Source organism: Pseudophryne corroboree, chromosome 12, assembly GCF_028390025.1.
Source record: "Pseudophryne corroboree isolate aPseCor3 chromosome 12, aPseCor3.hap2, whole genome shotgun sequence".
NCBI lineage: Eukaryota > Metazoa > Chordata > Amphibia > Anura > Myobatrachidae > Pseudophryne > Pseudophryne corroboree.
In genome coordinates, this window is record NC_086455.1 from 29886882 (window position 1) to 29914462 (window position 27581).

The following is a 27581-nucleotide window of genomic DNA, read 5'->3' on the forward strand; positions in this document are numbered from 1 at the left end:
ATGGTGACTGGCATTGGGAGGACAGGGCCACTGTTGTCCAGGAGATGTTGACAGGTGACACCCCTGTCATACTCCAGTATACATATAATATATAAATATTTTCTTTGTAGTATGCTAATAACTTTTATAGTCAAAACTCTGGTCTATGGCCTCTCCTGCCTTGTCCGCACATCTCTGATCAATACTCACCAAATTTCCAGCAGTGTCTGTCTACTGCTGCACCTGTGTATAATGCCCACATGAACCCTTGGGATCATGTGTGGGGATCAGTACGAGATCCCGGCAGTCGGGATCCCGATGGTCAGGAGACCGACACCGGGAGATCGACAGCCGGGATCCCGTCGGCGAGCGTAGCGTGTCTCCTCGCGGGCTCGCCGCAGGGTTCTGTTCCCATCCGGGTGGTTGCGTGGACCCACCACCCAAGAGGGGTAACCAGCCGGCGGTCGGGACTCCGACTGACGGTTTTTCAGCTGGTGTCGGGATTCCGTTGTAGGTATCCTGACCACCGGGATCCCAACAGGCGGTAAATTGACTGCCTCCCCATATATGTGTGTGTAAATCTGGCTCTAATACTAACCAGTGCCTCCCTAGCAATTGCCGTCACCGCAAGTACCTTGGATTCCGAAAATACTACGCTTCCTCCAGCTACCTGGTATTTTAAGTTGGCCCAGTGGGAAATCCATTGGTGCAAAAATGTTTCATTTAATTTTAAATAAAGAAAAGCTGTAAAATTAGCACGGGGAGATGAGACAGCCCTCCCCAGCATCTGCTGCCTTGGTCACAGACACTATAGTGCAGAAGAAGTGGGTGAGGAATGGCCAGGAACCATGTTGCAAGCATGGATTTGTCTCTTTGCAAGAGCCTAAAGCCAATTAATCATTTTGTTGTGATTTCTATGAATCCCGAGTGCGGCCCAACTTGAACTTAGTAAATATTGCAGGACAGGCCACGGGTTTTGTATCGTTTCTCCAGTTGTTCTTTAGCTATACAGAATCATGCTGGTATGAGATCCCACTTGCAGCATATACAGCAGCTGCAGCACAGAACTGTTTTTGCCTTGATTAATGGACCACAGAGGATGAGCTACAAGCTGCAGTACCATGATAAACGAGTCTCCGGATGATTGATGGGCAGGCAGAATGGGGAGGGGAAAATCCGATAAATATAAATGAGTGCAACTAGTTCTAGATCCTAGAATGCTATAGACATGTTAACTCATTCTTCTGCAGGCAGTATAAATGTTGGGTGAAAATTGACTATAGGCATGTCACTGTTATACTCCGAGTAATACTGGGAACACACCAGACAAATATATCGTTCATTTGAGTGTCGTACGAAATATCTGCAGGTAGGGCAGAAAGTAGGATTTTTGTCAAGGCAGTAATAGGGATAGAGGGGTCTATGGGTCTTATTCAGGGTTGATCGCAAAAGCAAAATCTTTCTCTAATGGGCCAAACCTTGTGCATTGCAGGTGGGGTAGGTGTAACATGTGCAGAGAGAGTTAGATTTGGGTGGGTTATATTGTTTCTGTGTAGGGTAAATACTGGCTGCTTTATTTTTACACTGCAATTTAGATTTCAGTTTTAACACACCCCACCCAAATCTAACTCTCTCTGCACATGTTACATCTGCCCCCCCTGCAGTACACATGGTTTTATCCATTAGAGAAAGATTATGCATCTGCGATAAACCCTGAATAAGGCCCTATGACTGTCTCTGTACCCCCTTAAATTCGCCCCCCCCTAGTTACGGCCCTGCTGTAGGTCATCGACAGGTGTGTACCCACGAATACGTCTGAATGACATAATTCACAGACATATCGTGTCTGCCCTTTGGTACAGCTGATGACGATATATCCTGCAGATCGACATGACTGGCTGGATGTACGGACTACCTGCCCTCTGCCCAGAGCCGGCCCTAACCAATATGATGCCCTAGGTAAGATTTTGGCTGGTGCCCCCTAGCACCACCGCTAGTTCTGCAGGAGATGCCTGGCATGAGTCAGCTGGCAGCTCTGCTAACGTCGGGCGCCTTTTGTTTATGAAAATGCATCTCATTTGCATTACTATGTGGCTAGGATGCACAAGCAGCTTATGCTTATTAAAATTATATACAGCATGCCTATATTCTGTGTGCAACTGTGGCTGTATCTGCATACGAATTGCTACATTACAGTGATTTCCAGGAATACACTGCAACATAGCATTTCATATGCAGATACAGCCGCAGTCACACACAGAATTTCTCTATCGTCCTAGTGGATGCTGGGGTTCCTGAAAGGACCATGGGGAATAGCGGCTCCGCAGGAGACAGGGCACAAAAAGTAAAGCTTTTTCCGATCAGGTGGTGTGCACTGGCTCCTCCCCCTATGACCCTCCTCCAGACTCCAGTTAGATTTTTGTGCCCGGCCGAGAAGGGTGCAATCTAGGTGGCTCTCCTAAAGAGCTGCTTAGAAAAAGTTTAGCTAGGTTTTTTATTTTACAGTGATTCCTGCTGGCAACAGGATCACTGCAGCGAGGGACTGAGGGGAGAAGGAGTCAACTCACCTGCGTGCAGGATGGATTGGTTTCTTGGCTACTGGACATCAAGCTCCAGAGGGACGATCACAGGTACAGCCTGGATGGTCACCGGAGCCTCGCCGCCGGCCCCCTTGCAGATGCTGAAATCAGAAGAGGTCCAGAATCGGCGGCTGAAGACTCCTGCAGTCTTCTAAAGGTAGCGCACAGCACTGCAGCTGTGCGCCATTTTCCTCTCAGCACACTTCACACGGCAGTCACTGAGGGTGCAGGGCGCTGGGAGGGGGGCGCCCTGGGAGGCAAATGATTACCTATAAAGGCTAAAAATACCTCACATATAGCCCTAGAGGCTATATGGAGATATTTAACCCCTGCCTAATTTTTCTAAATAGCGGGAGACGAGCCCGCCAGAAAAGGGGCGGGGCCTATCTCCTCAGCACACGGCGCCATTTCCTCTCACAGCTCCGCTGGTCAGGACGGCTCCCAAGTCTCTCCCCTGCACTGCACTACAGAAACAGGGTAAAACAGAGAGGGGGGGGCACATTTATGGCGATATTTTGATATAACAAAGCAGCTATAAGGGAGCACTTATTATAAGGCTATCCCTGATATATATATAGCGCTTTTGGTGTGTGCTGGCAAACTCTCCCTCTGTCTCCCCAAAGGGCTAGTGGGTCCTGTCTTCGTTAGGAGCATTCCCTGTGTGTCTGCTGTGTGTCGGTACGTGTGTGTCGACATGTATGAGGACGATATTGGTGTGGAGGCGGAGCAATTGCCAAATATGAGGATGTCACCCCCTAGGGAGTCGACACCAGAATGGATGCCTTTATTTATGGAACTACGGGATAGTGTCAACACGCTAAAGCAGTCGTTTGACGACATGAGACGGCCGGACAATCAATTAGTGCCTGTCCAGGCGACTCAAACACCGTCAGGGGCTGTGAAACGCCCTTTGCCTCAGTCGGTCGACACAGACCCAGACACAGGCGATGACTCCAGTGGTGACGGTGACGAATCAACCGTATTTTCCAGTAGGGCCACACGTTATATGATTTTGGCAATGAAGGAGGCGTTACATTTAGCTGATACTACAGGTACCACTAAACAGGGTATTATGTGGGGTATGAAAAAACTACCTATAGTTTTTCCTGAATCAGAAGAACTAAATGACGTGTGTAATGAAGCGTGGGTTGCCCCTGATAAAAAGCTGATAATTTCAAAGAAATTATTGGCATTATACCCTTTCCCGCCAGAGGTTAGGGAGCGCTGGGAAACACCTCCTAGGGTGGACAAGGCGCTAACACGCTTATCTAAACAAGTGGCGTTACCCTCTCCTGAGACGGCCGCACTTAAAGATCCATCAGATAGGAGGATGGAAAATATCCAAAAAAGTATATACACACATGCAGGTGTTATACTACGACCAGCTGTAGCGACTGCCTGGATGGGCAGTGCGGGGGTAGTTTGGTCAGAGTCCCTGATTGAAAATATTGATACCCTGGACAGGGACAATATTTTACTGTCGTTAGAACAAATAAAGGATGCATTTCTTTATATGCGTGATGCACAGAGGGATATATGCACACTGGCATCACGGGTAAGTGCTATGTCCATTTCGGCCAGAAGAGCTTTATGGACGCGACAGTGGACAGGCGATGCGGATTCAAAACGGCATATGGAAGTTTTGCCGTATAAAGGGGAGGAGTTATTTGGAGTCGGTCTATCAGATTTGGTGGCCACGGCTACAGCCGGGAAATCCACCTTTCTACCTCAAGTCACTCCCCAACAGAAAAAGGCACCGACTTTTCAACCGCAGCCCTTTCGTTCCTTTAAAAATAAGAGAGCAAAGGGCTATTCATATCTGCCACGAGGCAAAGGTCGAGGGAAGAGACAGCAACACGCAGCTCCTTCCCAGGATCAGAAGCCCTCCCCGGCTTCTACAAAAGCCTCAGCATGACGCTGGGGCTTCTCAAGCGGACTCGGGGACGGTGGGGGGTCGTCTCAAAAATTACAGCGCGCAGTGGGCTCACTCGCAAGTAGATCCCTGGATCCTGCAGATAATATCTCAGGGATACAGGTTGGAATTAGAGACAGATCCACCTCGCCGTTTCCTGAAGTCTGCTTTACCAACGTCCCCCTCCGAAAGGGAGACGGTTTTGGAAGCCATTCACAAGCTGTACTCTCAGCAGGTGATAGTCAAGGTACCTCTTCTGCAACAAGGGAAGGGGTATTATTCCACTCTTTTTGTGGTACCGAAGCCGGATGGCTCGGTAAGGCCTATTCTAAATCTGAAGTCCTTGAACCTGTACATAAAGAAGTTCAAGTTCAAAATGGAGTCACTCAGAGCAGTGATAGCGAACCTGGAAGAGGGGGACTTTATGGTATCCTTGGACATCAAGGATGCGTATCTCCACGTTCCAATTTACCCCTCACACCAGGGGTACCTCAGGTTCGTTGTACAAAACTGTCACTATCAGTTTCAGACGCTGCCGTTCGGATTGTCCACGGCACCTCGGATCTTTACAAAGGTAATGGCCGAGATGATGATTCTTCTTCGAAGAAAAGGCGTATTAATTATCCCATACTTGGACGATCTCCTAATAAGGGCGAGGTCCAGAGAACAGCTAGAGATGGGATTAGCACTGTCTCAAGAAGTGCTAAAACAGCACGGGTGGATTCTGAATATTCCAAAATCCCAGTTAATGCCGACAACTCGTCTGCTGTTCCTAGGGATGATTCTGGACACGGTTCAGAAAAAGGTTTTTCTCCCGGAGGAAAAAGCCAAGGAGTTATCCGAGCTTGTCAGGAACCTCCTAAAACCAGGAAAGGTGTCTGTACATCAATGCACAAGAGTCCTGGGAAAAATGGTGGCTTCTTACGAAGCAATTCCATTCGGCAGATTCCACGCAAGAATTTTCCAAAGGGATCTGTTGGACAAATGGTCAGGGTCGCATCTTCAGATGCACCTGCGGATAACCCTGTCTCCAAGGACAAGGGTGTCTCTTCTGGGGTGGTTGCAGAGTGCTCATCTATTGGAGGGCCGCAGATTCGGCATACAGGATTGGATCCTGGTGACCACGGACGCCAGCCTGAGAGGCTGGGGAGCAGTCACACAAGGAAGAAACTTCCAGGGAGTATGGACGAGCCTGGAAACGTCTCTTCACATAAACATTCTGGAACTAAGAGCAATATACAATGCTCTAAGCCAGGCAGAACCTCTGCTTCAGGGAAAACCGGTGTTGATCCAGTCGGACAACATCACGGCAGTCGCCCATGTGAACAGACAGGGCGGCACAAGAAGCAGGAGTGCAATGGCAGAAGCTGCAAGGATTCTTCGCTGGGCAGAGAATCATGTGATAGCACTGTCAGCAGTGTTCATCCCGGGAGTGGACAACTGGGAAGCAGACTTCCTCAGCAGACACGATCTTCACCCGGGAGAGTGGGGACTTCATCCAGAAGTCTTCCACATGCTGGTAACCCGTTGGGAAAGACAAATGGTGGACATGATGGCGTCTCGCCTCAACAAAAAACTGGACAGGTATTGCGCCAGGTCAAGAGATCCGCAGGCAATAGCTGTGGACGCGCTGGTAACGCCTTGGGTGTACCAGTCGGTGTATGTGTTTCCTCCTCTGCCTCTCATACCAAAAGTATTGAGAATTATACGGCAAAGAGGCGTAAGAACGATACTAGTGGTTCCGGATTGGCCAAGAAGGACTTGGTACCCGGAACTTCAAGAGATGATCACGGAAGATCCGTGGCCTCTACCTCTAAGGAGGGACTTGCTTCAGCAGGGTCCCTGTCTGTTTCAAGACTTACCGCGGCTGCGTTTGACGGCATGGCGGTTGAACGCCGGATCCTAAAGGAAAAAGGCATGCCGGAAGAAGTCATTCCTACTTTGATTAAAGCAAGGAAGGAAGTAACCGTGCAACATTATCACCGAATTTGGCGAAAATATGTTGCGTGGTGCGAAGATCGGAGTGCTCCGACGGAGGAATTTCAACTGGGTCGATTCCTACATTTCCTGCAATCAGGATTGTCTATGGGTCTCAAATTGGGATCTATTAAGGTTCAAATTTCGGCCCTGTCGATTTTCTTTCAAAAAGAATTGGCTTCAGTCCCTGAAGTCCAGACCTTTGTTAAGGGAGTGCTGCATATACAGCCTCCTGTGGTGCCTCCAGTGGCACCGTGGGATCTCAATGTGGTTTTGGACTTCCTAAAATCTCATTGGTTTGAACCACTAAAAAAGGTGGATTTGAAATATCTCACATGGAAAGTGACCATGCTTCTAGCCCTGGCTTCTGCCAGGAGAGTGTCAGAATTGGCAGCTTTATCTTACAAAAGCCCATATCTGATTTTCCATTCGGACAGGGCAGAACTGCGGACTCGTCCGCATTTTCTCCCTAAGGTGGTGTCAGCATTTCATCTGAACCAGCCTATTGTAGTGCCTGCGGCTACAAGTGACTTGGAGGACTCCAAGTTACTGGACGTTGTCAGAGCATTAAAAATATATATTGCAAGGACAGCTGGAGTCAGAAAATCTGACTCGTTGTTTATATTGTATGCACCCAACAAGATGGGTGCTCCTGCGTCTAAGCAGACGATTGCTCGTTGGATCTGTAGCACAATCCAACTTGCACATTCTGTGGCAGGCCTGCCACAGCCTAAATCTGTAAAGGCCCACTCCACAAGGAAGGTGGGCTCATCTTGGGCGGCTGCCCGAGGGGTCTCGGCATTACAACTTTGCCGAGCAGCTACGTGGTCAGGGGAGAACACGTTTGTAAAATTTTACAAATTTGATACTCTGGCTAAGGAGGACCTGGAGTTCTCTCATTCGGTGCTGCAGAGTCATCCGCACTCTCCCGCCCGTTTGGGAGCTTTGGTATAATCCCCATGGTCCTTTCAGGAACCCCAGCATCCACTAGGACGATAGAGAAAATAAGATTTTACTTACCGATAAATCTATTTCTCGTAGTCCGTAGTGGATGCTGGGCGCCCATCCCAAGTGCGGATTATCTGCATAAATTGTACATAGTTATTGTTAACTAATTCGGGTTATTGTTGAAGGAAGCCATCTTTCAGAGGCTCCGCTGTTATCATACTGTTAACTGGGTTTAGATCACAAGTTGTACGGTGTGATTGGTGTGGCTGGTATGAGTCTTACCCGGGATTCAAAATCCTCCCTTATTGTGTACGCTCGTCCGGGCACAGTACCTAACTGGAGTCTGGAGGAGGGTCATAGGGGGAGGAGCCAGTGCACACCACCTGATCGGAAAAAGCTTTACTTTTTGTGCCCTGTCTCCTGCGGAGCCGCTATTCCCCATGGTCCTTTCAGGAACCCCAGCATCCACTACGGACTCCGAGAAATAGATTTATCGGTAAGTAAAATCTTATTATAGGCATGCTGCATATCATTTTAATCAGCAGAAGCTGTTGGTGCCCCTAAGCATATCAAATGCCCTAGGCATTTGCCTAGTTTGCCTATGCCTAAGGCCGGCTCTGCCTCTGCCCATACACTGGCTGCAGGGACTGATAGCACAGCTGGGCGGCAAATTCAAATGCCCGCCTAGTTGTCACACCTGACCCGACATATCGAGTGGCGATTGGGAAGTGTGCCTGCTGACCTGTTAGGCCACTCTGACGGCAACACTGTGGGTCGGCGGACAAGTCGGATAGGTGTGTACCCGGCCCCTGCTGAGCAATCTGGAGAGCAAAGAATAAAAATGTCTCTGTTATAAAAATTCCACCTTAAAGATTCTACATTTAAAAACCATGAAAATACAGGACAAAGTCTTCTCTCCGGATCTGTGCAAACCACACCCCAAGTTCACACAACCCCCATCCCCTGCCCGCCCCCCCCCCCCCCTGGTCTACTCAATCACAACTTCTTCAGTACTTTCCATTTCAAAGTCCGTAAACCAGGATTGTGCCGTGAAATTGGGTCATTTGGCAGGTATCGCTTGCTGCACGCTGACTGGACGCATTTATATGATGATCAAATGAATAAATGAGCTTTCTAGTTGTAGGACAAAATATTGAAAAAGACGTCAAGGAAAATAGATAATACATTTGGCAGATTAAGAGACTTGTCCTCCTGCATAATGACCTGATTATTAGTTGTTCTCAGAGGTTTTAATGTCACTGATTTATATCTTGTATGGTGGCCATTGATTCTCTCTGTCAGATTGTGTTTGGTCTGTGTCCCCGGAGGGGGCGCTAGTGGGTCAGTGGAGGTAGGAGGAAAGAGACGAGGAGGTTGAATCACGTTCTTGCGCATGAGCGCAATGGTATTTATTCAGCAGATAAGTATTAACAGAAATGCAGCAGAAATAATAATAATAATAGCAGATGGAAAACACTTGGAATGATAACAACAGTCTATGGCAATGGGTGATAGGTGAGTTGAGAAATCATATCCGGAAATATAAAACAACGGAATGAATGTCAATGAAATGATTCTGGTTTAGAAACCAGTGCAGGGTTTTAAAACAGAGAACTAAGGCAGTAGATGGATATTGCAAACCTGAGCATAAGCAGGAGACCAACTCACAGTGCAGGTGATGAGGCACTGGCAGCAGCAAGCTGTGTCACAGGTGGAGGAAATAAACACACCTGGAGTTTAGTCTTCAACTGCAGGCTGAAGCACACAAGGTAGTGATGAGTGTGAAGCCCAATGCAGGTTGCTGGTATTGCTGAGCCTTGAAGTTCCACGGGAGAAATGTAGAATCACCAGGAGTATAAGTTCTTAGCAGAGAACCAGGAACTCAGGAGAAACAGGAGCCGATCCTTTCATGCGAGTTGTCAGAATGACACAAAGTCCAGGATGCCTGTGAGGTGAAACGGTAGCCTCCTATATACCCCATGGTGTGCAGGGATTGGATGGAGGAAAGGAAAGTGGGTGCGGCCACGCACCGGATTGGCCGCAGCATACTAGCTGTTTGGAAACTGTCATGGCGGCGCCCACGCCGCGGCCCAGCGGGGACGCGGCGCGCACACGCCCGCTGGTTCAGGAGTGTTCCCAGGACCTTGATGATGTCCCATGGCAGGGGCATAGGCGACAGGTGACCGCAGGGAGCCAGGACGGAGTCCGCAGCGGCGGACGGATGCCAGTCTGGTAAGTCGATTCCTGACAGTACCCCCTCCTTTAGGGGTGGACACCGAACACCCACGTGGTTTGGAGGGATGAGTGCTGTGGAAGACACGGACCAACCTAGGAGCATGGACATCAGATGAATTCACCCAGCTTCTCTCCTCTGGGCCATAACCGAACCAATCGACCAGGTACTGGAGACGTCCATACCGGCAACGAGAGTCCAGAATCTTGTTGATCTCAAATTCCACGCCCCGCTGAGTTCGAACCTTGGGACCTGCTGGAAGAGTATTCTGAAAGCGGTTTAGGACTAGAGGTCTGAGGAGAGAAATGTGAAAGGCATTAGGAATACGAAGTGAAGGTGGTAATTTCAACTTGTAAGCCACTGGGTTTATGACACTCTCAATAGGGTATGGACCAATGAAGCGTGGTGCAAACTTCATGGATGGGACCCTGAGACGAAGGTTGCGGGTTGATAACCAAACCCTGTCCCCCGGTTTCAAATGGGGAACCGCACGTCTCTTGCGGTCGGCGTAGATCTTGTATCGACTGGAGGCTTTTTTGAGGGAAACATGAATTCTTTTCCAAATGGAGGAAAACTGAGTCAGAGCAGTAGTGGCAGCAGGAACATCCATGTGAGGGAGTTCTTGGAATTCAGGTACCCGGGGATGTTGCCCATAGACTGCAAAGAAAGGTGTTGTGTCTGTAGCAGTGTGGTAACGAAAGTTATGGGCAAACTCGGCCCATGGGAGCAGATTGAACCAATCATCCTGGGAGGATGTTACATATAGCCTTAGGAAAGTCTCAAGTTCTTGATTGACTCTCTCTGTCTGCCCGTTCGTCTGAGGATGGTATGATGACGAGAATTTCAATTTTATCTGCATGGCAGAACAGAGGGCCCTCCAAAACCTCGCTACAAACTGTACCCCCCGATCAGATATTATTTCGGAGGGTAAACCGTGTAAACGGAAGATCTCCTGTAGGAAGATCTGGGCAAGTTTCGGGGCAGAAGGGAGACCCTGGAGAGGAACGAAATGAGCCATCTTGGAAAATCTGTCCACTACAACCCAAATAGTGTTATGTCCCTGAGAAGGTGGAAGATCAGTGATAAAATCCATTGATAGGTGAGACCAAGGACGACTAGGGACTGATAAGGGTTGTAACTGACCTGCTGGAGACTGACGAGGAGTCTTGTGCTGCACACATTTAGGACAGGATGCCACGAAATCCTGGATGTCCACTTTCATCTTTGGCCACCAATATGACGCAGAAAGGAACTTGAATGTCTTCAGGACACCAGGATGACCAGTGAACTTGGATTGGTGGGCCCAAGCTAGCAACTTGGGACGGAGTTCTGGGGAAACAAAAGTCTTACCCGGAGGTGGAGCTGGAGAGACTTGAGAGGTAGCGAAAACCACGGGACTCAGGATGGAATGTGGCACAGAGTCAGATGTTCCCTCTTCTGATTCCATGGACCGGGATAATGCGTCGGCTTTCACATTCTGTGAACCTGGGCGGAAATGAAGCCTGAAATTAAAACGTGAGAAAAACATAGCCCACCTGGACTGGCGAGGGTTAAGGCACTGAGCTGCTTTTAGGTATAGCAGGTTTTTATGATCCGTGAAGATGTTAAACGGATGTTTAGCCCCTTCTAGGAGATATCTCCATTCCTCGAGAGCCAGTTTGATTGCCAGTAACTCTTGATCTCCCACGGAGTAGTTAGCTTCTGCGGGAAGAAACTTGCGAGAAAAGAATCCACAAGGGTGGACTTTCCCATCAGATCCCTTCTGGGAGAGAACAGCTCCAACCCCAACTGTAGAGGCATCTACTTCCAACTCGAACGGCCTGTTGACATCTGGCTGTGACAGCACTGGAGCAGACATAAAGGCTAGCTTGATCTTCCGGAAGGCTGCCAAGGCTTCTTCTGACCAGTTGGAATGATCTGCCCCTTTCCGAGTCAGGTTGGTAATAGGAGCGATGAGAGTGGAGAATCCTCGAATAAATTTTCTATAATAGTTGGCAAAACCCAGGAACCGCTGGATAGACTTGAGGGAATTTGGAATGGACCAATTGGCAATGGCTTCCAATTTTGCCGGGTCCATCTGAAGATCCGATCCGGAAATTATATACCCCAGGAAGGGTATAGAGGGAACTTCGAAAGTGCATTTGGATAATTTCCCGTAGAGACGGTTCTCACGAAGACGTCGGAGAACTTCACAGACTTGTAGGCGATGAGATGGAAGGTCTTGAGAAAAGATAAGAATATCATCTAAATAAACAACGAGGTATTTATACAGGACATCACGAAAAATTTCGTTCACGAAGTGTTGGAATACCGCTGGAGCATTACTCAACCCAAATGGCATTACCAGGTATTCATAATGGCCATCTCGAGTGTTGAAGGCTGTCTTCCACTCGTCACCACTCCGGATTCTGATGAGATTATAGGCACCGCGGAGATCTAACTTGGTGAAGATGCGAGCCCCCTTAACTCTATCAAAAAGTTCGGTAATAAGTGGTAGAGGATAACTATTCTTGATGGTAATGTCATTGAGACCCCGATAGTCAATGCATGGACGTAGTCCACCATCCTTCTTTTTGACGAAGAAGAAACCTGCACCAGCGGGTGATGATGACGGACGGATGAATCCTTTCTGAAGATTCTCTCTGATGTAATTACTCATCGCCTCTGTTTCAGGAACAGACAAAGGGTAGGTGCGCCCCCTGGGTGGCTTCTTGCCAGGAAGGAGATCGATGGGACAATCCCATTCCCTATGGGGCGGCAGGATATCAGCAGCCTTTTCACAGAAGACGTCTGCGAAGTCTTGATAAGCTGCTGGGAGTGTTAGCTGTGACTTTACTTCGGTAGACTTGATGGGACACACTTGGGCTAAGCAGGAATGATGACAGTGTGAACTCCATGAGGTAAGCTGCAACGTTGTCCAGTCGAACTGTGGGTTATGTAGTTGAAGCCAAGGCATGCCCAAGACAATCTCCTGGGTGGCTTGAGGGATGACCAGGAACTTGATCACTTCTGAATGGAGAAATCCAACTCCCAGAACCACTGGGGTAGTTTGATGTGAAATGTTCCCTTTAGAGATTCTACTACCATCCACAGCAGTAATGTATACAGGATAAGAGAGTTCACAGGTAGACAAGCAAAATTTGTTTACCGCAGCTTGGGTGATAAAAATTTCCTGCAGCACCGCAGTCCACTAATGCTGACGCAGACTGGAGCCCAACGGAAGTTTCTAGCGTCACTGGAAGAATGAGATCTTGTTGAGAAGGAGCTTGACTGAATGATCCTAACTTGACTCCTCCCTTACAAGTCAGGATCTGGCGTTTCCCGAACGCATCGTGCAGGAGTTAATTTGATGACCCGCAGCAGCACAGTATAGGCAAAGCCTCTCTCGTAATCTTCTTGCCCGCTCCTCAGGGGTTAAGCGGGACCTATTTACCTGCATAGGCTCGTCAGAAGAAGGAGGCTGAAACTGTACAGAAGGTATGAACCTTACTCTGCGAGGTTCACTCCGAGCGCGTTCATTATTGCGTTCGCGGATGCGAGAGTCCAGCTTTATACACAGGGAGATCAAGTCAGACAGTTGAACAGGAATGTCACGGGTTGCCAGTTCGTCCTTGATCCGATCCGAAAGTCCGTGCCAGAAGGTTGCTACCAGAGCTTGGTTGTTCCATTGGACTTCTGCAGCCAACGTCTGGAACTGGATGACATATTGTCCCATGCTTCGGTTACCTTGACGAATTTGGATCAGGTCTGCCGAAGCTGATGTTGCACGACCAGGCTCGTCAAAGATCCGTCTAAAGGTTGACACGAAGTCAGAGTAGTTATTAATCAGAGGGTCAGCACGTTCCCACAGAGGAGACACCCAATTCAGAGCAGATCCAGAGAGTAAGGAAATAATGTAGGCAACCTTGGACCTTGGTGTAGGAAAGTTATGTGGCAATAACTCAAACTGTATTTCGCACTGATTAAGAAACCCGCGACATAATTTAGGACTGCCATCATATTTGCTCGGCACGGGCAGGTGCAGACGAGACACTGGAGCTGATGCAGCCGACATAGAAGAACTTACAGCACTGGCAGGTGCTGGGGTAACAGTAGGTGAGAGTACACTTGGCAGGGACTGCTGCAGTGTATCCAATCGGGAGGACATCCCTTGTAGAAAGTGAAGCATCTGCTGCTGCGCAACCTCTTGACCATCCAGACGGGAGACCAGATTTTGCAAGGCCTCTGACCCCACACTCCGTCCACCATCCGAGTCCATCGATCCTGGACTTACTGTCAGATTGTGTTTGGTCTGTGTCCCCGGAGGGGGCGCTAGTGGGTCAGTGGAGGTAGGAGGAAAGAGACGAGGAGGTTGAATCACGTTCTTGCGCATGAGCGCAATGGTATTTATTCAGCAGATAAGTATTAACAGAAATGCAGCAGAAATAATAATAATAATAGCAGATGGAAAACACTTGGAATGATAACAACAGTCTATGGCAATGGGTGATAGGTGAGTTGAGAAATCATATCCGGAAATATAAAACAACGGAATGAATGTCAATGAAATGATTCTGGTTTAGAAACCAGTGCAGGGTTTTAAAACAGAGAACTAAGGCAGTAGATGGATATTGCAAACCTGAGCATAAGCAGGAGACCAACTCACAGTGCAGGTGATGAGGCACTGGCAGCAGCAAGCTGTGTCACAGGTGGAGGAAATAAACACACCTGGAGTTTAGTCTTCAACTGCAGGCTGAAGCACACAAGGTAGTGATGAGTGTGAAGCCCAATGCAGGTTGCTGGTATTGCTGAGCCTTGAAGTTCCACGGGAGAAATGTAGAATCACCAGGAGTATAAGTTCTTAGCAGAGAACCAGGAACTCAGGAGAAACAGGAGCCGATCCTTTCATGCGAGTTGTCAGAATGACACAAAGTCCAGGATGCCTGTGAGGTGAAACGGTAGCCTCCTATATACCCCATGGTGTGCAGGGATTGGATGGAGGAAAGGAAAGTGGGTGCGGCCACGCACCGGATTGGCCGCAGCATACTAGCTGTTTGGAAACTGTCATGGCGGCGCCCACGCCGCGGCCCAGCGGGGACGCGGCGCGCACACGCCCGCTGGTTCAGGAGTGTTCCCAGGACCTTGATGATGTCCCATGGCAGGGGCATAGGCGACAGGTGACCGCAGGGAGCCAGGACGGAGTCCGCAGCGGCGGACGGATGCCAGTCTGGTAAGTCGATTCCTGACACTCTCAGTATTATATTACTGTCACTGATTCTTTCTGTATTACATTATGGTCTCTGTGATGAGTTCTGGTTTATGTGGCAGTCACTGTGATGTTCTCTGCATTATTTGGTGGTCTCTGTGACATTCTCTGTATTATATATGGCGGTTACTGTGATATTCTCTGCATTATGTGGTGGTCACTGTGATGTTCTGTGCATAATATGGTGGTCACTGTGATGTTTTCTGCATTATATGGCAAGCATATACTGTAGATAGACTGTGACTGCCGCAGGTAACAGAAAACCTAGCTTCACTCCTGTAATGGGATATCAGCCTATAACGTCAGTGGTCACCTAAAGCTGGGAGCAATTTACCCATGGAAGGGCATTTATAAGCACAAATCTACTAATGCAGTAAAAAAACAAACATCAAAATCCTGTGCAGCTAAGCTCCAAATTGCCAAATCTTAGAAACAAATAGCCCCTCCCACTTGTCTCGAGCTTTTGAACCGTATTTGGTTTGTTGCGAAGATGGAATTCCTCTCTTCTCTAATGAGCAGCACAGTGGACAAATTCCATAACATCTGGGCACCTTGGTACATCAAATATAAGGTAGCCCTTCCAGGCCTCCTTTAAAGCATCTGTCCCCCCCTCCTCCTCTCTCTCTCTCTCTTCTCGTTCCTATTTCTCTCCCCCCGTTGCCTCGCTCTTAGCTTGCTTCCATTTACCTCTTTCTCTTCTTCCCCTAACTCTTTCTATCTTATTTTCTTCTTTCCTCCTCTTCAATTTCATTCTCTACCTCTTTTCTTTTTCTCTCTTGTAAATTCTTTATACATTTTTCTCAAGTCCTTCCATGGGTTCCACTGGCTGGCCCTCGATGATGTACTTGTCTTGTTTATGTTGATAGCTAAAAAAAATAAAATAAAATAAATAATGGAAGGAATTACATAAGAATTTTTTTTTTTAGCTGAACCTCTTTATGCAAACTTTTTTTTATTTCCACTCAATACACAGAAATTATCGATGTATCTGTATTGGGATTGTAATTTGACTTAAGTTTCTGTATTTGTCCTTATTATCATCTTTCCAATAAAATTTGTAATTGAAAAAAACCATCAAAATATACAAACGAAACACTCAAAATAGTCCATTCCTGTTGTGACTTATGATAACTTGGGAAAAGCAACTTTAAATATTCACTTGTGTTGTATACGATATATTTCCTATACAGTGACAGTTATCATGTTTGACATGGCATGTAATCTTATTATCTACTTCACTGCAATCTATTGTCTGCTGTATAAAGCCCTTACAGCCTCAACAGTGACTGAGAAGCGTTCCTTAATAGTGTTGAAACATGGAAAGTTGAGATTAACAATATATAAGAAAATGACTTTGATCAAACTCTGACCTTAAAAATCTTTTAGTTCTCAAAAGTTGTAGTTATCCATTAAGTTATTTTACGGCTATCCTTGTTGTAGAAATTGAAAAATCAAATTGCCACGAAATAAACCCTGCACATGATCTGCTGTAAAAATAAATAATACTATTTTTATATTTTTTCTATACAAGAACACTCCTTCATAGATATACTGTACATGAAATACGCAGATTATGTAATTACATAGTAACACAGAGGGAGAGAAGACCCTGCCCACAAGAGCTTACATTCTAGAGGGCTGATGGTGGACACACAAGGGAGTGGGGGACAATGGGGGTCATTCAGAGTTGATCGCTCGCTAGCAGCTTTTAGCAGCCGTGCAAACGCTATGCCGCCTCCCACTGGGAGTGTATCTTAGCTTAGCAGAAGTGCGAACGAAAGGATCGCAGAGCGGCGGCAAATTATTTTGTGCAGTTTTAGAGTAGCTCCAGACCTACTCAGCGCTTGCGATCACTTCAGACCATTCAGTTCAGGATTTGACGTCACAAACGCACCCTGCGTTCACCCAGCCACGCCTGCGGTTTTCCTGACGCGCCTGTGTTTTTCCGAACACTCCCTGAAAACGGTCAGTTGACACCCAGAAACGCCCACTTCATGTCAATCACTCTGCGGCAACCAGTGTGACTGAAAAGCTTTGCTAGACCCTGTGTGAAACTACATCGTTCGTTGTAATAGTACGTCGCGCGTGTGCATTGCGCCACATACGCATGCGCCGAACTGCCATTTTTTGGCATCATCGCTGCACAGCGAACAATTTCAGCTAGCGATCAACTCGGAATGATCCCCAATGTTAGGTATTGTAGAGGCCAGAGCGTTAGAAGAAGGGGTAATACGTTTGGCTAAAGAAATGTTTTTTTGAGGGTATGTTTGAATGCAGGGAGGATGGGTGAATGTCTGATGTAGCATGGAAGGGCATTCCAGTGGATAGGAGCAGCATGAGAGAAATCCTTTGTATGGGAGGAAATAATCAGGGAGGAAGTACAGTAAGGCAGCAATCATTGGAGGGCAGGAAGGAGTGTGACGGGAATGAGGCTGGAGATGTATGGAGGTAAGGAGTGGTTGAGGGCTTTGATGGTTGCATTTAATTCTAAGAGGAACAGGAAGCCAGAGGAGCAATTGGCAGAGAAATAGGGCAGAAGAGGAAGAGCTTTATGAGAGGAATGAGGTGAACAGCAGAATTTAGGACAGACTGCAGAAATGAACGGTAAAGTAGTCCAGTGAGTAGTAGATTACAGTAATTAAGGCGAGATATGACAATGACATGGATAAGGGTTTTAGTGGCTGTTAGGGTGAGAAAAGGGCGTATCCAGGAAGTACAGCATAGCTGAGATTAAAGTAAAAAGAGTGGGAGAGGGACTGGATGTGGGGAATTCTGCCACTTTTGTGCTGTCACTTTACACAGATGCAACCAACCCCTTCAACCAAACCACAGCCCACATTCTGCTACATCTGGTATAAGGAGATACTGTATGAGCTAGGATCTATTTTCAAAAGTATTTCCTGAATAGTCTGTCCCCATTAATGGGAATTTATCATTGTTATCTATAGGCCATAAAAAATACATTAAAATGTTTTTTACTGTGCTGTGAGGAATATGAAAGTCAGATTTGCTGGAAGGCAGCTACGAAAATGAACTAACAAAAACGAATAGAATTTAGAGTAGTCTAAAATATTCATAAATCACCTTAATAAATCTCAAATTACCACTTAAACCTAATTTTTCTTTAGAAATGTTCCCCAATGCGTGATCTCCGTCTCTCTAGGCCTCGTTATAACTCATATGTTCCTATCCTGAACTTGCTGGATGTTATTTACATGGACACTGCAATAATTAAATCAGGGTTTGTTTTTTTTATGCAAGAGCTTGATTAATACTGAAAACTTGATGAAGAACCATTGATTGAAACACTTCAATTCATCTATCTGCGCTGCTTAATAAAGAAATACTCCCGGATGTTTTTTTTGCCTTGTAAGTGATTGGCCCTTTAAAAAAACATCCAAGATCGTCCAGCATCTCACACCTTCATTGATCTCTGACTCCATCACATCCGGCCGCTAGTCTTTTTCAGTGTGTTTTTACTTTTTAGAGGCATTTTTAATTTTTTATAAATAATTTCGAAGTAAAAGTCCCCTGTCCCCCATGAGACTTCACTAGCATTTTTTTTAACATGTTTTCTTAAAAAAAAAAAAAAGATATATATCAGGTCAGATAATTATATTGCTAGCCATAGCCATAGAAAGATCTAGTAATGACAGTGTATGCTCATACACCATAGACTAGAGGGATCTGGTAATCAGACTGCATAAAGGAGATTCTATTTCAGCAAATCCTGCACCTGAGCCATGAACTACTGAGGCTGACATTTAACATTATAAAGCCTTAACTGTTGACCATGCAGAAACACTTGTGTGAAAGGGGAGGAGTTTAACAGACAAAGGAAATTTAAGTCGACAAATCGTATTATATAGGGTATTGATCAGGGGCCTTTACTGTTGACCATGCAGAAACACTTGTGTGAAAGGGGAGGAGTTTAACAGCCAAAGGAAATGTAAGTCGACAAATCGTATTATAGGGATCAGGGGCGTAGCCAGAACTTTGTGGGCCCCATAGCAACATTTTGAAGGGGCCACCGTCCCAATGCTTCTAGAAAGACACTTCTCTGCAGCAGTTGGTAATTTTATGCTCATTTTCTGAACCATAGTAGAGCCTTATTTAATGTTATGCCCCATAGTAGTATCCTAGTATCTTTTATGAATCTTAGTAGTGCTTAAGTTCACCCCATGTCACATTTCAGAGCTGCCAGTACACATTATGCCGCACAGTACCCCCAATTCACATAATGATATATGTGCTCCCTGTTCATATTGTGCCTCATTACAGTGCCCCGGTTCATATTATATAACATTAAAAATGCCCTCCAGTTCATTTTATACCACACTACAATGAGCAGGTCCAGGGGCATACCTAGATATATTGCAGGCCCCAAAGAAAAAGTTTGCAATGACCTCTATGTACCACGCAATGGTGAAAAATATATATAACACATGTAACTGTGACAGGGAAGGTGGCTCCTCTCAGCTCTGGGCCCCATAGCAGCTGCACTCCCTGCACCTATGGTAGATACACCCTTGTATATAACACATGTAGCTGTGACAGGGAAGATGGCTCCTCTCAGCTCTGGGCCCCATAGCAGCTGCACTCCCTGCACCTATGGTAGCTATACCCTGTATATAACACATGTAACTGTGACAGGGAAGGTGGCTTCTCTCAGCTCTGGGCCCCATAGCAGCTGCACTCCCTGCACCTATGGTAGCTACACCCTTGTATATAACACATGTAACTGTGACAGGGAAGGTGGCTCCTCTCAGCTCTGGGCCCCATAGCAGCTGCACTCCCTGCACCTATGGTAGCTACACCCTGTATATAACACATGTAACTGTGACAGGGAAGGTGGCCCCTCTCAGCTCTGGGCCTCATAGCAGCTGCACTCCCTGCACCTATGGTAGCCACACCCTTGTATATAACACATGTAACTGTGACAGGGAAGGTGGCCCCTCTCAGCTCTGGGCCCCATAGCAGCTGCACTCCCTGCACCTATGGTAGCTACACCCTTGTATATGACACATGTAACTGTGACAAGGAAGGTGGCCCCTCTCAGCTCTGGGCCCCATAGCAGCTGCACTCCCTGCACCTATGGTAGCTACACCCTGTATATAACACATGTAACTGTGACAGGGAAGGTGGTCCCTCTCAGCTCTGGGCCCCATAGCAGCTGCACTCCCTGCACCTATGGTAGCTACACCCTTGTATATGACACATGTAACTGTGACAAGGAAGGTGGCCCCTCTCAGCTCTGGGCCCCATAGCAGCTGCACTCCCTGCACCTATGGTAGCTACACCCTGTATATAACACATGTAACTGTGACATGGAAGGTGGCCCCTCTCAGCTCTGGGCCCCATAGCAGCTGCACTGCCTGCACCTATGGTAGCTACACCCTGTATATAACACATGTAACTGTGACAGGGAAGGTGGCCCCTCTCAGCTCTGGGCCCCATAGTAGCTGCACTCCCTGCACCTATGGTAGCTATACCCTGTATATAACACATGTAACTGAGACAGGGAAGGTGGCTTCTCTCAGCTCTGGGCCCCATAGCAGCTGCACTCCCTGCACCTATGGTAGCTACACCCTGTATATAACACATGTAACTGTGACAGGGAATGTGGCGCCTCTCAGCTCTGGGCCCCATAGCAGCTGCACTCCCTGCACCTATGGTAGCTAAGCTCTTGTATATAACACATGTAACTGTGACAGGGAAGGTGGCTCCTCTCAGCTCTGGGCCCCATAGCAGCTGCACTCCCTGCACCTATGGTAGCTAAGCTCTTGTATATAACACATGTAACTGTGACAGGGAAGGTGGCTCCTCTCAGCTCTGGGCCCCATAGCAGCTGCACTCCTTGCACCTATGGTAGCCACACCCCTGGTATTGATGGAACAAACGGTTAAGTAGAACCTAGGTAAATTGTTCCAACCTTTATATGCTATGTATATTTTTTGTATATATACATAGAGAAAGCATATTCCAGAATGTCCAGAAATAAACCAGCACGCCATATATGCAAAAATAGAAGAAAAGTGTATACAGGTTGAGTTCATTGGCGTTTCTATAATGGGTGCAGTGTGTGCGAGGCACACGGGCCCCCAGGTCCAGGGGGGCCCACCCCGCACACACTGCACCCATTTGCTTAATACTCACCTCTCTGAAGTCCCCCGTCGGATCCATCCCTTTTCGGTAGCGCAATAGAGTTTGAACTGTTCTATTGCGCCTGCTGAAAACTCCAGAAAGACGGCAAGGCGGCCATTTTTCCAGAGCTTCGCGCATGCGCATTAGCAAAATCTTCGGGAAAATGTCCACCGCACCATGTTGCCGGAGGTTTGCGCTTGCTGTTCTCAGACTCTATTGCCGCTGCCGCAGAGAAGGACGGCATCGCCGGGGGACTCCGGAGAGGTAAGTATTAAATCCTGTGCACAGTCAGAGAGGAGGGGGCCCCTGAAGCAGAAGGCTGCATACGGGCCTCCTCCTCTCTTAAAACGCCCCTGGTTGAGTATCCCTTATCCAAACTTCAAAATCACACATTTTTTGTTCCCCTGCTGAGAGAATGACACATATATATGTATATTATATTTTATATCTATATACTATATCTATATATACACATAATATATTATATGTCATTATCTCAGTAGGGGTCCCAAAAATGTGGGATTTTGAATTCTGGATAAGGGATACTCAACCTGTAAATGTTTATAAAAATAAACTGTGATATTATGCCCCATGATGACGGTGGTTATGAACCGGAATGACTGTTGGGCCGTCTGCTGAACCACGCCACATGATGAGTGTGCAGTATATTTGCACGTTGCATTGTGACTGGTGGCATGGTATTACAGTAATACACTTTTTTTTCTATTTCTGGACATTCTGGAATATGCTAAATATATGTGGAGAGAGAGAGACTGGGGGAGGGAAATAGGAATATAGATATAGGTACAAAAAATACAGATAGTTTTGTTTTTATACAGTTTATTTAAAAAAAATACAAAACATTTCAAAGAGTTCGGCTTTTCTGAAAATTGAATTTTCCAGGGTTAAATCCCCCTCGTAAAGCTATCATAATGGAGTGAATTATCACTTAGCACAGAACGCTCATTTTCAAGATATTTCTGAGTTTTATTAAGATGATTCTATAATCACCATATAATTGCTTTCTACGTGAAAAATAGCTTGGACAGGTGACAATAAGAAAACGAGCCACCGCAGTGGTAATTTTAGTTTGTGGCAATTTTGTCCGACTGTGGCATGAAAAATTTCCGCAAATTTGCGGCTAATTAAATACCCCAACTGATATGAGGCGCAATCTAGTGGTCGTGAGAAGCAGTGGTCTGCCTGCTGTGGCCTGCTCTTGTCACCTTACTTATTGAACCATCCTTGTAGCTGTTGGTAGAGATATCACATATCCAGTACTGTAGCTATATTTCCAAATAGATTTCAGTTTCTGGCGGTTGTACTAAGCCTACAAGAGTGATAAAGTGGAGAGAGATACAGTACTACTAATCAAACTTACTGCCATGCTATAGGCCGTGTTTGAAAAATGTCATGAGCTGATTGGTTGATACTTTATCTCTCTCCACTTTATTACTAGTACGCTTAGTACATCTGCCCCAAACTATCTGGACTGTCTGGTTGGCCAATAACCTTGGTGTGACTGCAGTGTGGTTGCTGACATCTGTGCATCCTAATCAGTGACAGATCTGGGAAAATGGTAGTTGGATTAAGTGGTTGCATTGAGTAGTCATTGCTATGGGTTACCACACAGCTTTCAGATTTGCGCCGTCTTGGTAAATAAGCATTTGTGATCTGCTTTCCTCAATGAATTATGAATTTGCCATGGTAATATTGTCAGGATTGAGTGCTATATATTTATTATTTTCACTTACTTGTGCTATTCATCAATAAACCATTTACTTTTTATTTTGCAGTATTGGATAAATGAATACACTTCAACATTGGGCATAGGAGTATTTCATTCTGGGATAGAAATTTATGGCAGAGGTAAGTTCTACATTTTCTTGATAATAAATAATAGATTTGAATAATAAAATAAATAACTTCCATGAGGAAGTTGCCCACGGGGAAAGTGTTTGGGATTGCGCGTCTCTTTTGATTTCCAGGCTGTCCGGGGGAATCTGTTAGGGGAGACGACCCTAACTTCAACACCAGGGATCTGCGGCAACACATGTATGACGCTACACAGGCTCTTTTACAGCAGGGGGAGCCCTTGCTCTCCTTGCACAAGCCCTGGCCACGTCACTGACCTGTACACCAAGCAGTTTTGTTTGCCATGTCTTGCTAAGACTAGTAGTGCCACTGGAAAATGTTGATTCCTGACATTTAATAATTTCTTACAACAACACCCAGCAGAAATGGACTTGGGAGGAGCCCCAATGCTTTCAGTATAGAGCTGTTTTTTTCTTAGGGAAGAAGAACACATCTGAGTGGAAGGGATCCGGTCAGCATATCGGCATTCGGGATGCCGGCAGTCAGAATTTGACACCGACATCCTGACACTTGTTAGAAGACCGATGCCGGGATCCCTACATCAATCGCAATGCTGGTGCCGGAATCCCGACTGTCAACAGTATGCCAGGGAGGGTTAGGGTTAGGCTGCAGGGGGAGGTTAGGTTTAGGTACTAGAGATAGGGTTAGGGTTAGGCTCCGGGGAGGAGGGGTTAGGCTGCGGGGAGGGAGGGTTAGGGTTAGACTGCAGGAGGGAGGTTAGGTTTAGGTACTAGAGGTAGGGTTAGGGTTAGGCTGCGGGGAGGGAGGGTTAGGGTTAGACTGCAGGAGGGAGGTTAGGTTTAGGTACTAGAGATAGGGTTAGGGTTAGGCTGCGGGGAGGAAGGGTTAGGGTTAGACTGCGGGAGAGAGGTTAGGTTTAGGTACTAGAGGTAGGGTTAGGGTTAGGCTGCGGGGAGGAAGGGTTATGGTTAGGCTGCAGGGGGAGGTTAGGTTTAGGTACTAGAGGTAGGGTTAGGCTGCGGGGAGGGAGGATTAGGATTAGGCTACAGGGGGGAGGTTAGGTTTCGGTACTAGAGGTAGGGTTAGGCTGCGGGGAGGGAGGGTTAGGGTTAGGCTGCGGGGGGAGGTTAGGTTTTGGTACTAGAGGTAGGGTTAGGGTTAGGCTGCGGGGAGGGAGGGTTAGGCTGCAGGGAGGGAGGGTTATGGTTAGGCTGCAGGGGGAGGTTAGGTTTAGGTACTAGAGATAGGGTTAGGGTTAGGCTCCGGGGAGGAAGGGTTAGGCTGCGGGGAGGGAGGGTTAGGGTTAAACTGCAGGAGGGAGGTTAGGTTTAGGTACTAGAGATAGGGTTAGGCTGCGGGGAGGAAGGGTTAGGGTTAGACTGCGGGAGAGAGGTTAGGTTTAGGTACTAGAGGTAGGGTTAGGGTTAGGCTGCGGGGAGGGAGGGTTATGGTTAGGCTGCGGGAGAGAGGTTAGGTTTAGGTACTAGAGGTAGGGTTAGGGTTAGGCTGCGGGGAGGAAGGGTTAGGGTTAGACTGCGGGAGAGAGGTTAGGTTTAGGTACTAGAGATAGGGTTAGGGTTAGGCTGCGGGGAGGAAGGGTTAGGGTTAGACTGCGGGAGAGAGGTTAGGTTTAGGTACTAGAGGTAGGGTTAGGCTGCGGGGAGGGAGGGTTATGGTTAGGCTGCAGGGGGAGGTTAGGTTTAGGTACTAGAGGTAGGGTTAGGCTGCGGGGAGGGAGGGTTAGGATTAGGCTACGGGGGGAGGTTAGGTTTCGGTACTAGAGGTAGGGTTAGGCTGCGGGGAGGAAGGGTTAGGGTTAGACTGCGGGAGGGAGGTTAGGTTTAGGTACTAGAGGTAGGGTTAGGCTGCGGGGAGGGAGGGTTATGGTTAGGCTGCAGGGGGAGGTTAGGTTTAGGTACTAGAGGTAGGGTTAGGCTGCGGGGAGGGAGGGTTAGGATTAGGCTATGGGGGGAGGTTAGGTTTTGGTACTAGAGGAAGGGTTAGGCTGCGGGGAGGGAGGGTTAGGGTTAGGCTGCGGGGGGAGGTTAGGTTTCGGTACTAGAGGTAGGGTTAGGGTTAGGCTGCCGGGAGGGAGGGTTAGGTACTAGAGATAGGGTTAGGGTTAGGCTCCGGGGAGGAAGGGTTAAGCTGCGGGGAGGGAGGGTTAGGGTTAGACTGCAGGAGGGAGGTTAGGTTTAGGTACTAGAGATAGGGTTAGGGTTAGGCTGCGGGGAGGAAGGGTTAGGGTTAGACTGCGGGAGAGAGGTTAGGTTTAGGTACTAGAGGTAGGGTTAGGGTTAGGCTGCGGGGAGGGAGGGTTATGGTTAGGCTGCAGGGGGAGGTTAGGTTTAGGTACTAGAGGTAGGGTTAGGCTGCGAGGAGGGAGGGTTAGGATTAGGCTACGGGGGGAGGTTAGGTTTCAGTACTAGAGGTAGGGTTAGGCTGCGGGGAGGGAGGGTTAGGGTTAGGCTGCGGGGGGAGGTTAGTTTTCGGTACTAGAGGTAGGGTTAGGGTTAGGCTGCGGGGAGGGAGGGTTAGGCTGCAGGGAGGGAGGGTTATGGTTAGGCTGCAGGGGGAGGTTAGGTTTAGGTACTAGAGATAGGGTTAGGGTTAGGCTCCGGGGAGGAAGGGTTAGGCTGCGGGGAGGGAGGGTTAGGGTTAGACTGCAGGAGGGAGGTTAGGTTTAGGTACTAGAGATAGGGTTAGGGTTAGGCTGCGGGGAGGAAGGGTTAGGGTTAGACTGCGGGAGAGAGGTTAGGTTTAGGTACTAGAGGTAGGGTTAGGGTTAGGCTGCGGGGAGGAAGGGTTATGGTTAGGCTGCAGGGGGAGGTTAGGTTTAGGTACTAGAGGTAGGGTTAGGCTGCGGGGAGGGAGGATTAGGATTAGGCTACAGGGGGGAGGTTAGGTTTCGGTACTAGAGGTAGGGTTAGGCTGCGGGGAGGGAGGGTTAGGGTTAGGCTGCGGGGGGAGGTTAGGTTTCGGTACTAGAGGTAGGGTTAGGGTTAGGCTGCGGGGAGGGAGGGTTAGGCTGCAGGGAGGGAGGGTTATGGTTAGGCTGCAGGGGGAGGTTAGGTTTAGGTACTAGAGATAGGGTTAGGGTTAGGCTCCGGGGAGGAAGGGTTAGGCTGCGGGGAGGGAGGGTTAGGGTTAAACTGCAGGAGGGAGGTTAGGTTTAGGTACTAGAGATAGGGTTAGGCTGCGGGGAGGAAGGGTTAGGGTTAGACTGCGGGAGAGAGGTTAGGTTTAGGTACTAGAGGTAGGGTTAGGGTTAGGCTGCGGGGAGGGAGGGTTATGGTTAGGCTGCGGGAGAGAGGTTAGGTTTAGGTACTAGAGGTAGGGTTAGGCTGCGGGGAGGAAGGGTTAGGGTTAGACTGCGGGAGAGAGGTTAGGTTTAGGTACTAGAGATAGGGTTAGGGTTAGGCTGCGGGGAGGAAGGGTTAGGGTTAGACTGCGGGAGAGAGGTTAGGTTTAGGTACTAGAGGTAGGGTTAGGGTTAGGCTGCGGGGAGGGAGGGTTATGGTTAGGCTGCAGGGGGAGGTTAGGTTTAGGTACTAGAGGTAGGGTTAGGCTGCGGGGAGGGAGGGTTAGGAATAGGCTACGGGGGGAGGTTAGGTTTCGGTACTAGAGGTAGGGTTAGGCTGCGGGGAGGAAGGGTTAGGGTTAGACTGCGGGAGGGAGGTTAGGTTTAGGTACTAGAGGTAGGGTTAGGCTGCGGGGAGGGAGGGTTATGGTTAGGCTGCAGGGGGAGGTTAGGTTTAGGTACTAGAGGTAGGGTTAGGCTGCGGGGAGGGAGGGTTAGGATTAGGCTACGGGGGGAGGTTAGGTTTTGGTACTAGAGGAAGGGTTAGGCTGCGGGGAGGGAGGGTTAGGGTTAGGCTGCGGGGGGAGGTTAGGTTTCGGTACTAGAGGTAGGGTTAGGGTTAGGCTGCCGGGAGGGAGGGTTAGGTACTAGAGATAGGGTTAGGGTTAGGCTCCGGGGAGGAAGGGTTAAGCTGCGGGGAGGGAGGGTTAGGGTTAGACTGCAGGAGGGAGGTTAGGTTTAGGTACTAGAGATAGGGTTAGGGTTAGGCTGCGGGGAGGAAGGGTTAGGGTTAGGCTGCAGGGGGAGGTTAGGTTTAGGTACTAGAGGTAGGGTTAGGCTGCGGGGAGGGAGGGTTAGGATTAGGCTACGGGGGGAGGTTAGGTTTCGGTACTAGAGGTAGGGTTAGGCTGCGGGGAGGAAGGGTTAGGGTTAGACTGCGGGAGGGAGGTTAGGTTTAGGTACTAGAGGTAGGGTTAGGGTTAGGCTGCGGGGAGGGAGGGTTATGGTTAGGCTGCAGGGGGAGGTTAGGTTTAGGTACTAGAGGTAGGGTTAGGCTGCGAGGAGGGAGGGTTAGGATTAGGCTACGGGGGGAGGTTAGGTTTCAGTACTAGAGGTAGGGTTAGGCTGCGGGGAGGGAGGGTTAGGGTTAGGCTGCGGGGGGAGGTTAGTTTTCGGTACTAGAGGTAGGGTTAGGGTTAGGCTGCGGGGAGGGAGGGTTAGGCTGCAGGGAGGGAGGGTTATGGTTAGGCTGCAGGGGGAGGTTAGGTTTAGGTACTAGAGATAGGGTTAGGGTTAGGCTCCGGGGAGGAAGGGTTAGGCTGCGGGGAGGGAGGGTTAGGGTTAGACTGCAGGAGGGAGGTTAGGTTTAGGTACTAGAGATAGGGTTAGGGTTAGGCTGCGGGGAGGAAGGGTTAGGGTTAGACTGC

At 48.1% G+C, this 27581-nt stretch overlaps 1 protein-coding gene across 1 annotated transcript in view; it reads left to right on the forward strand.

Annotated features, from left to right (window-relative positions):
• The window catches only part of LOC134980453 (deubiquitinase DESI2-like), a 105432-nt gene that overhangs the window by 56255 nt on the left and 21596 nt on the right, over positions 1-27581 (forward strand). The window contains exon 2 of the mRNA XM_063947291.1: positions 22814-22886. Coding sequence (XP_063803361.1) covers positions 22814-22886 — 73 coding nt within the window. The remainder of the gene's footprint in view (positions 1-22813; positions 22887-27581) is intronic.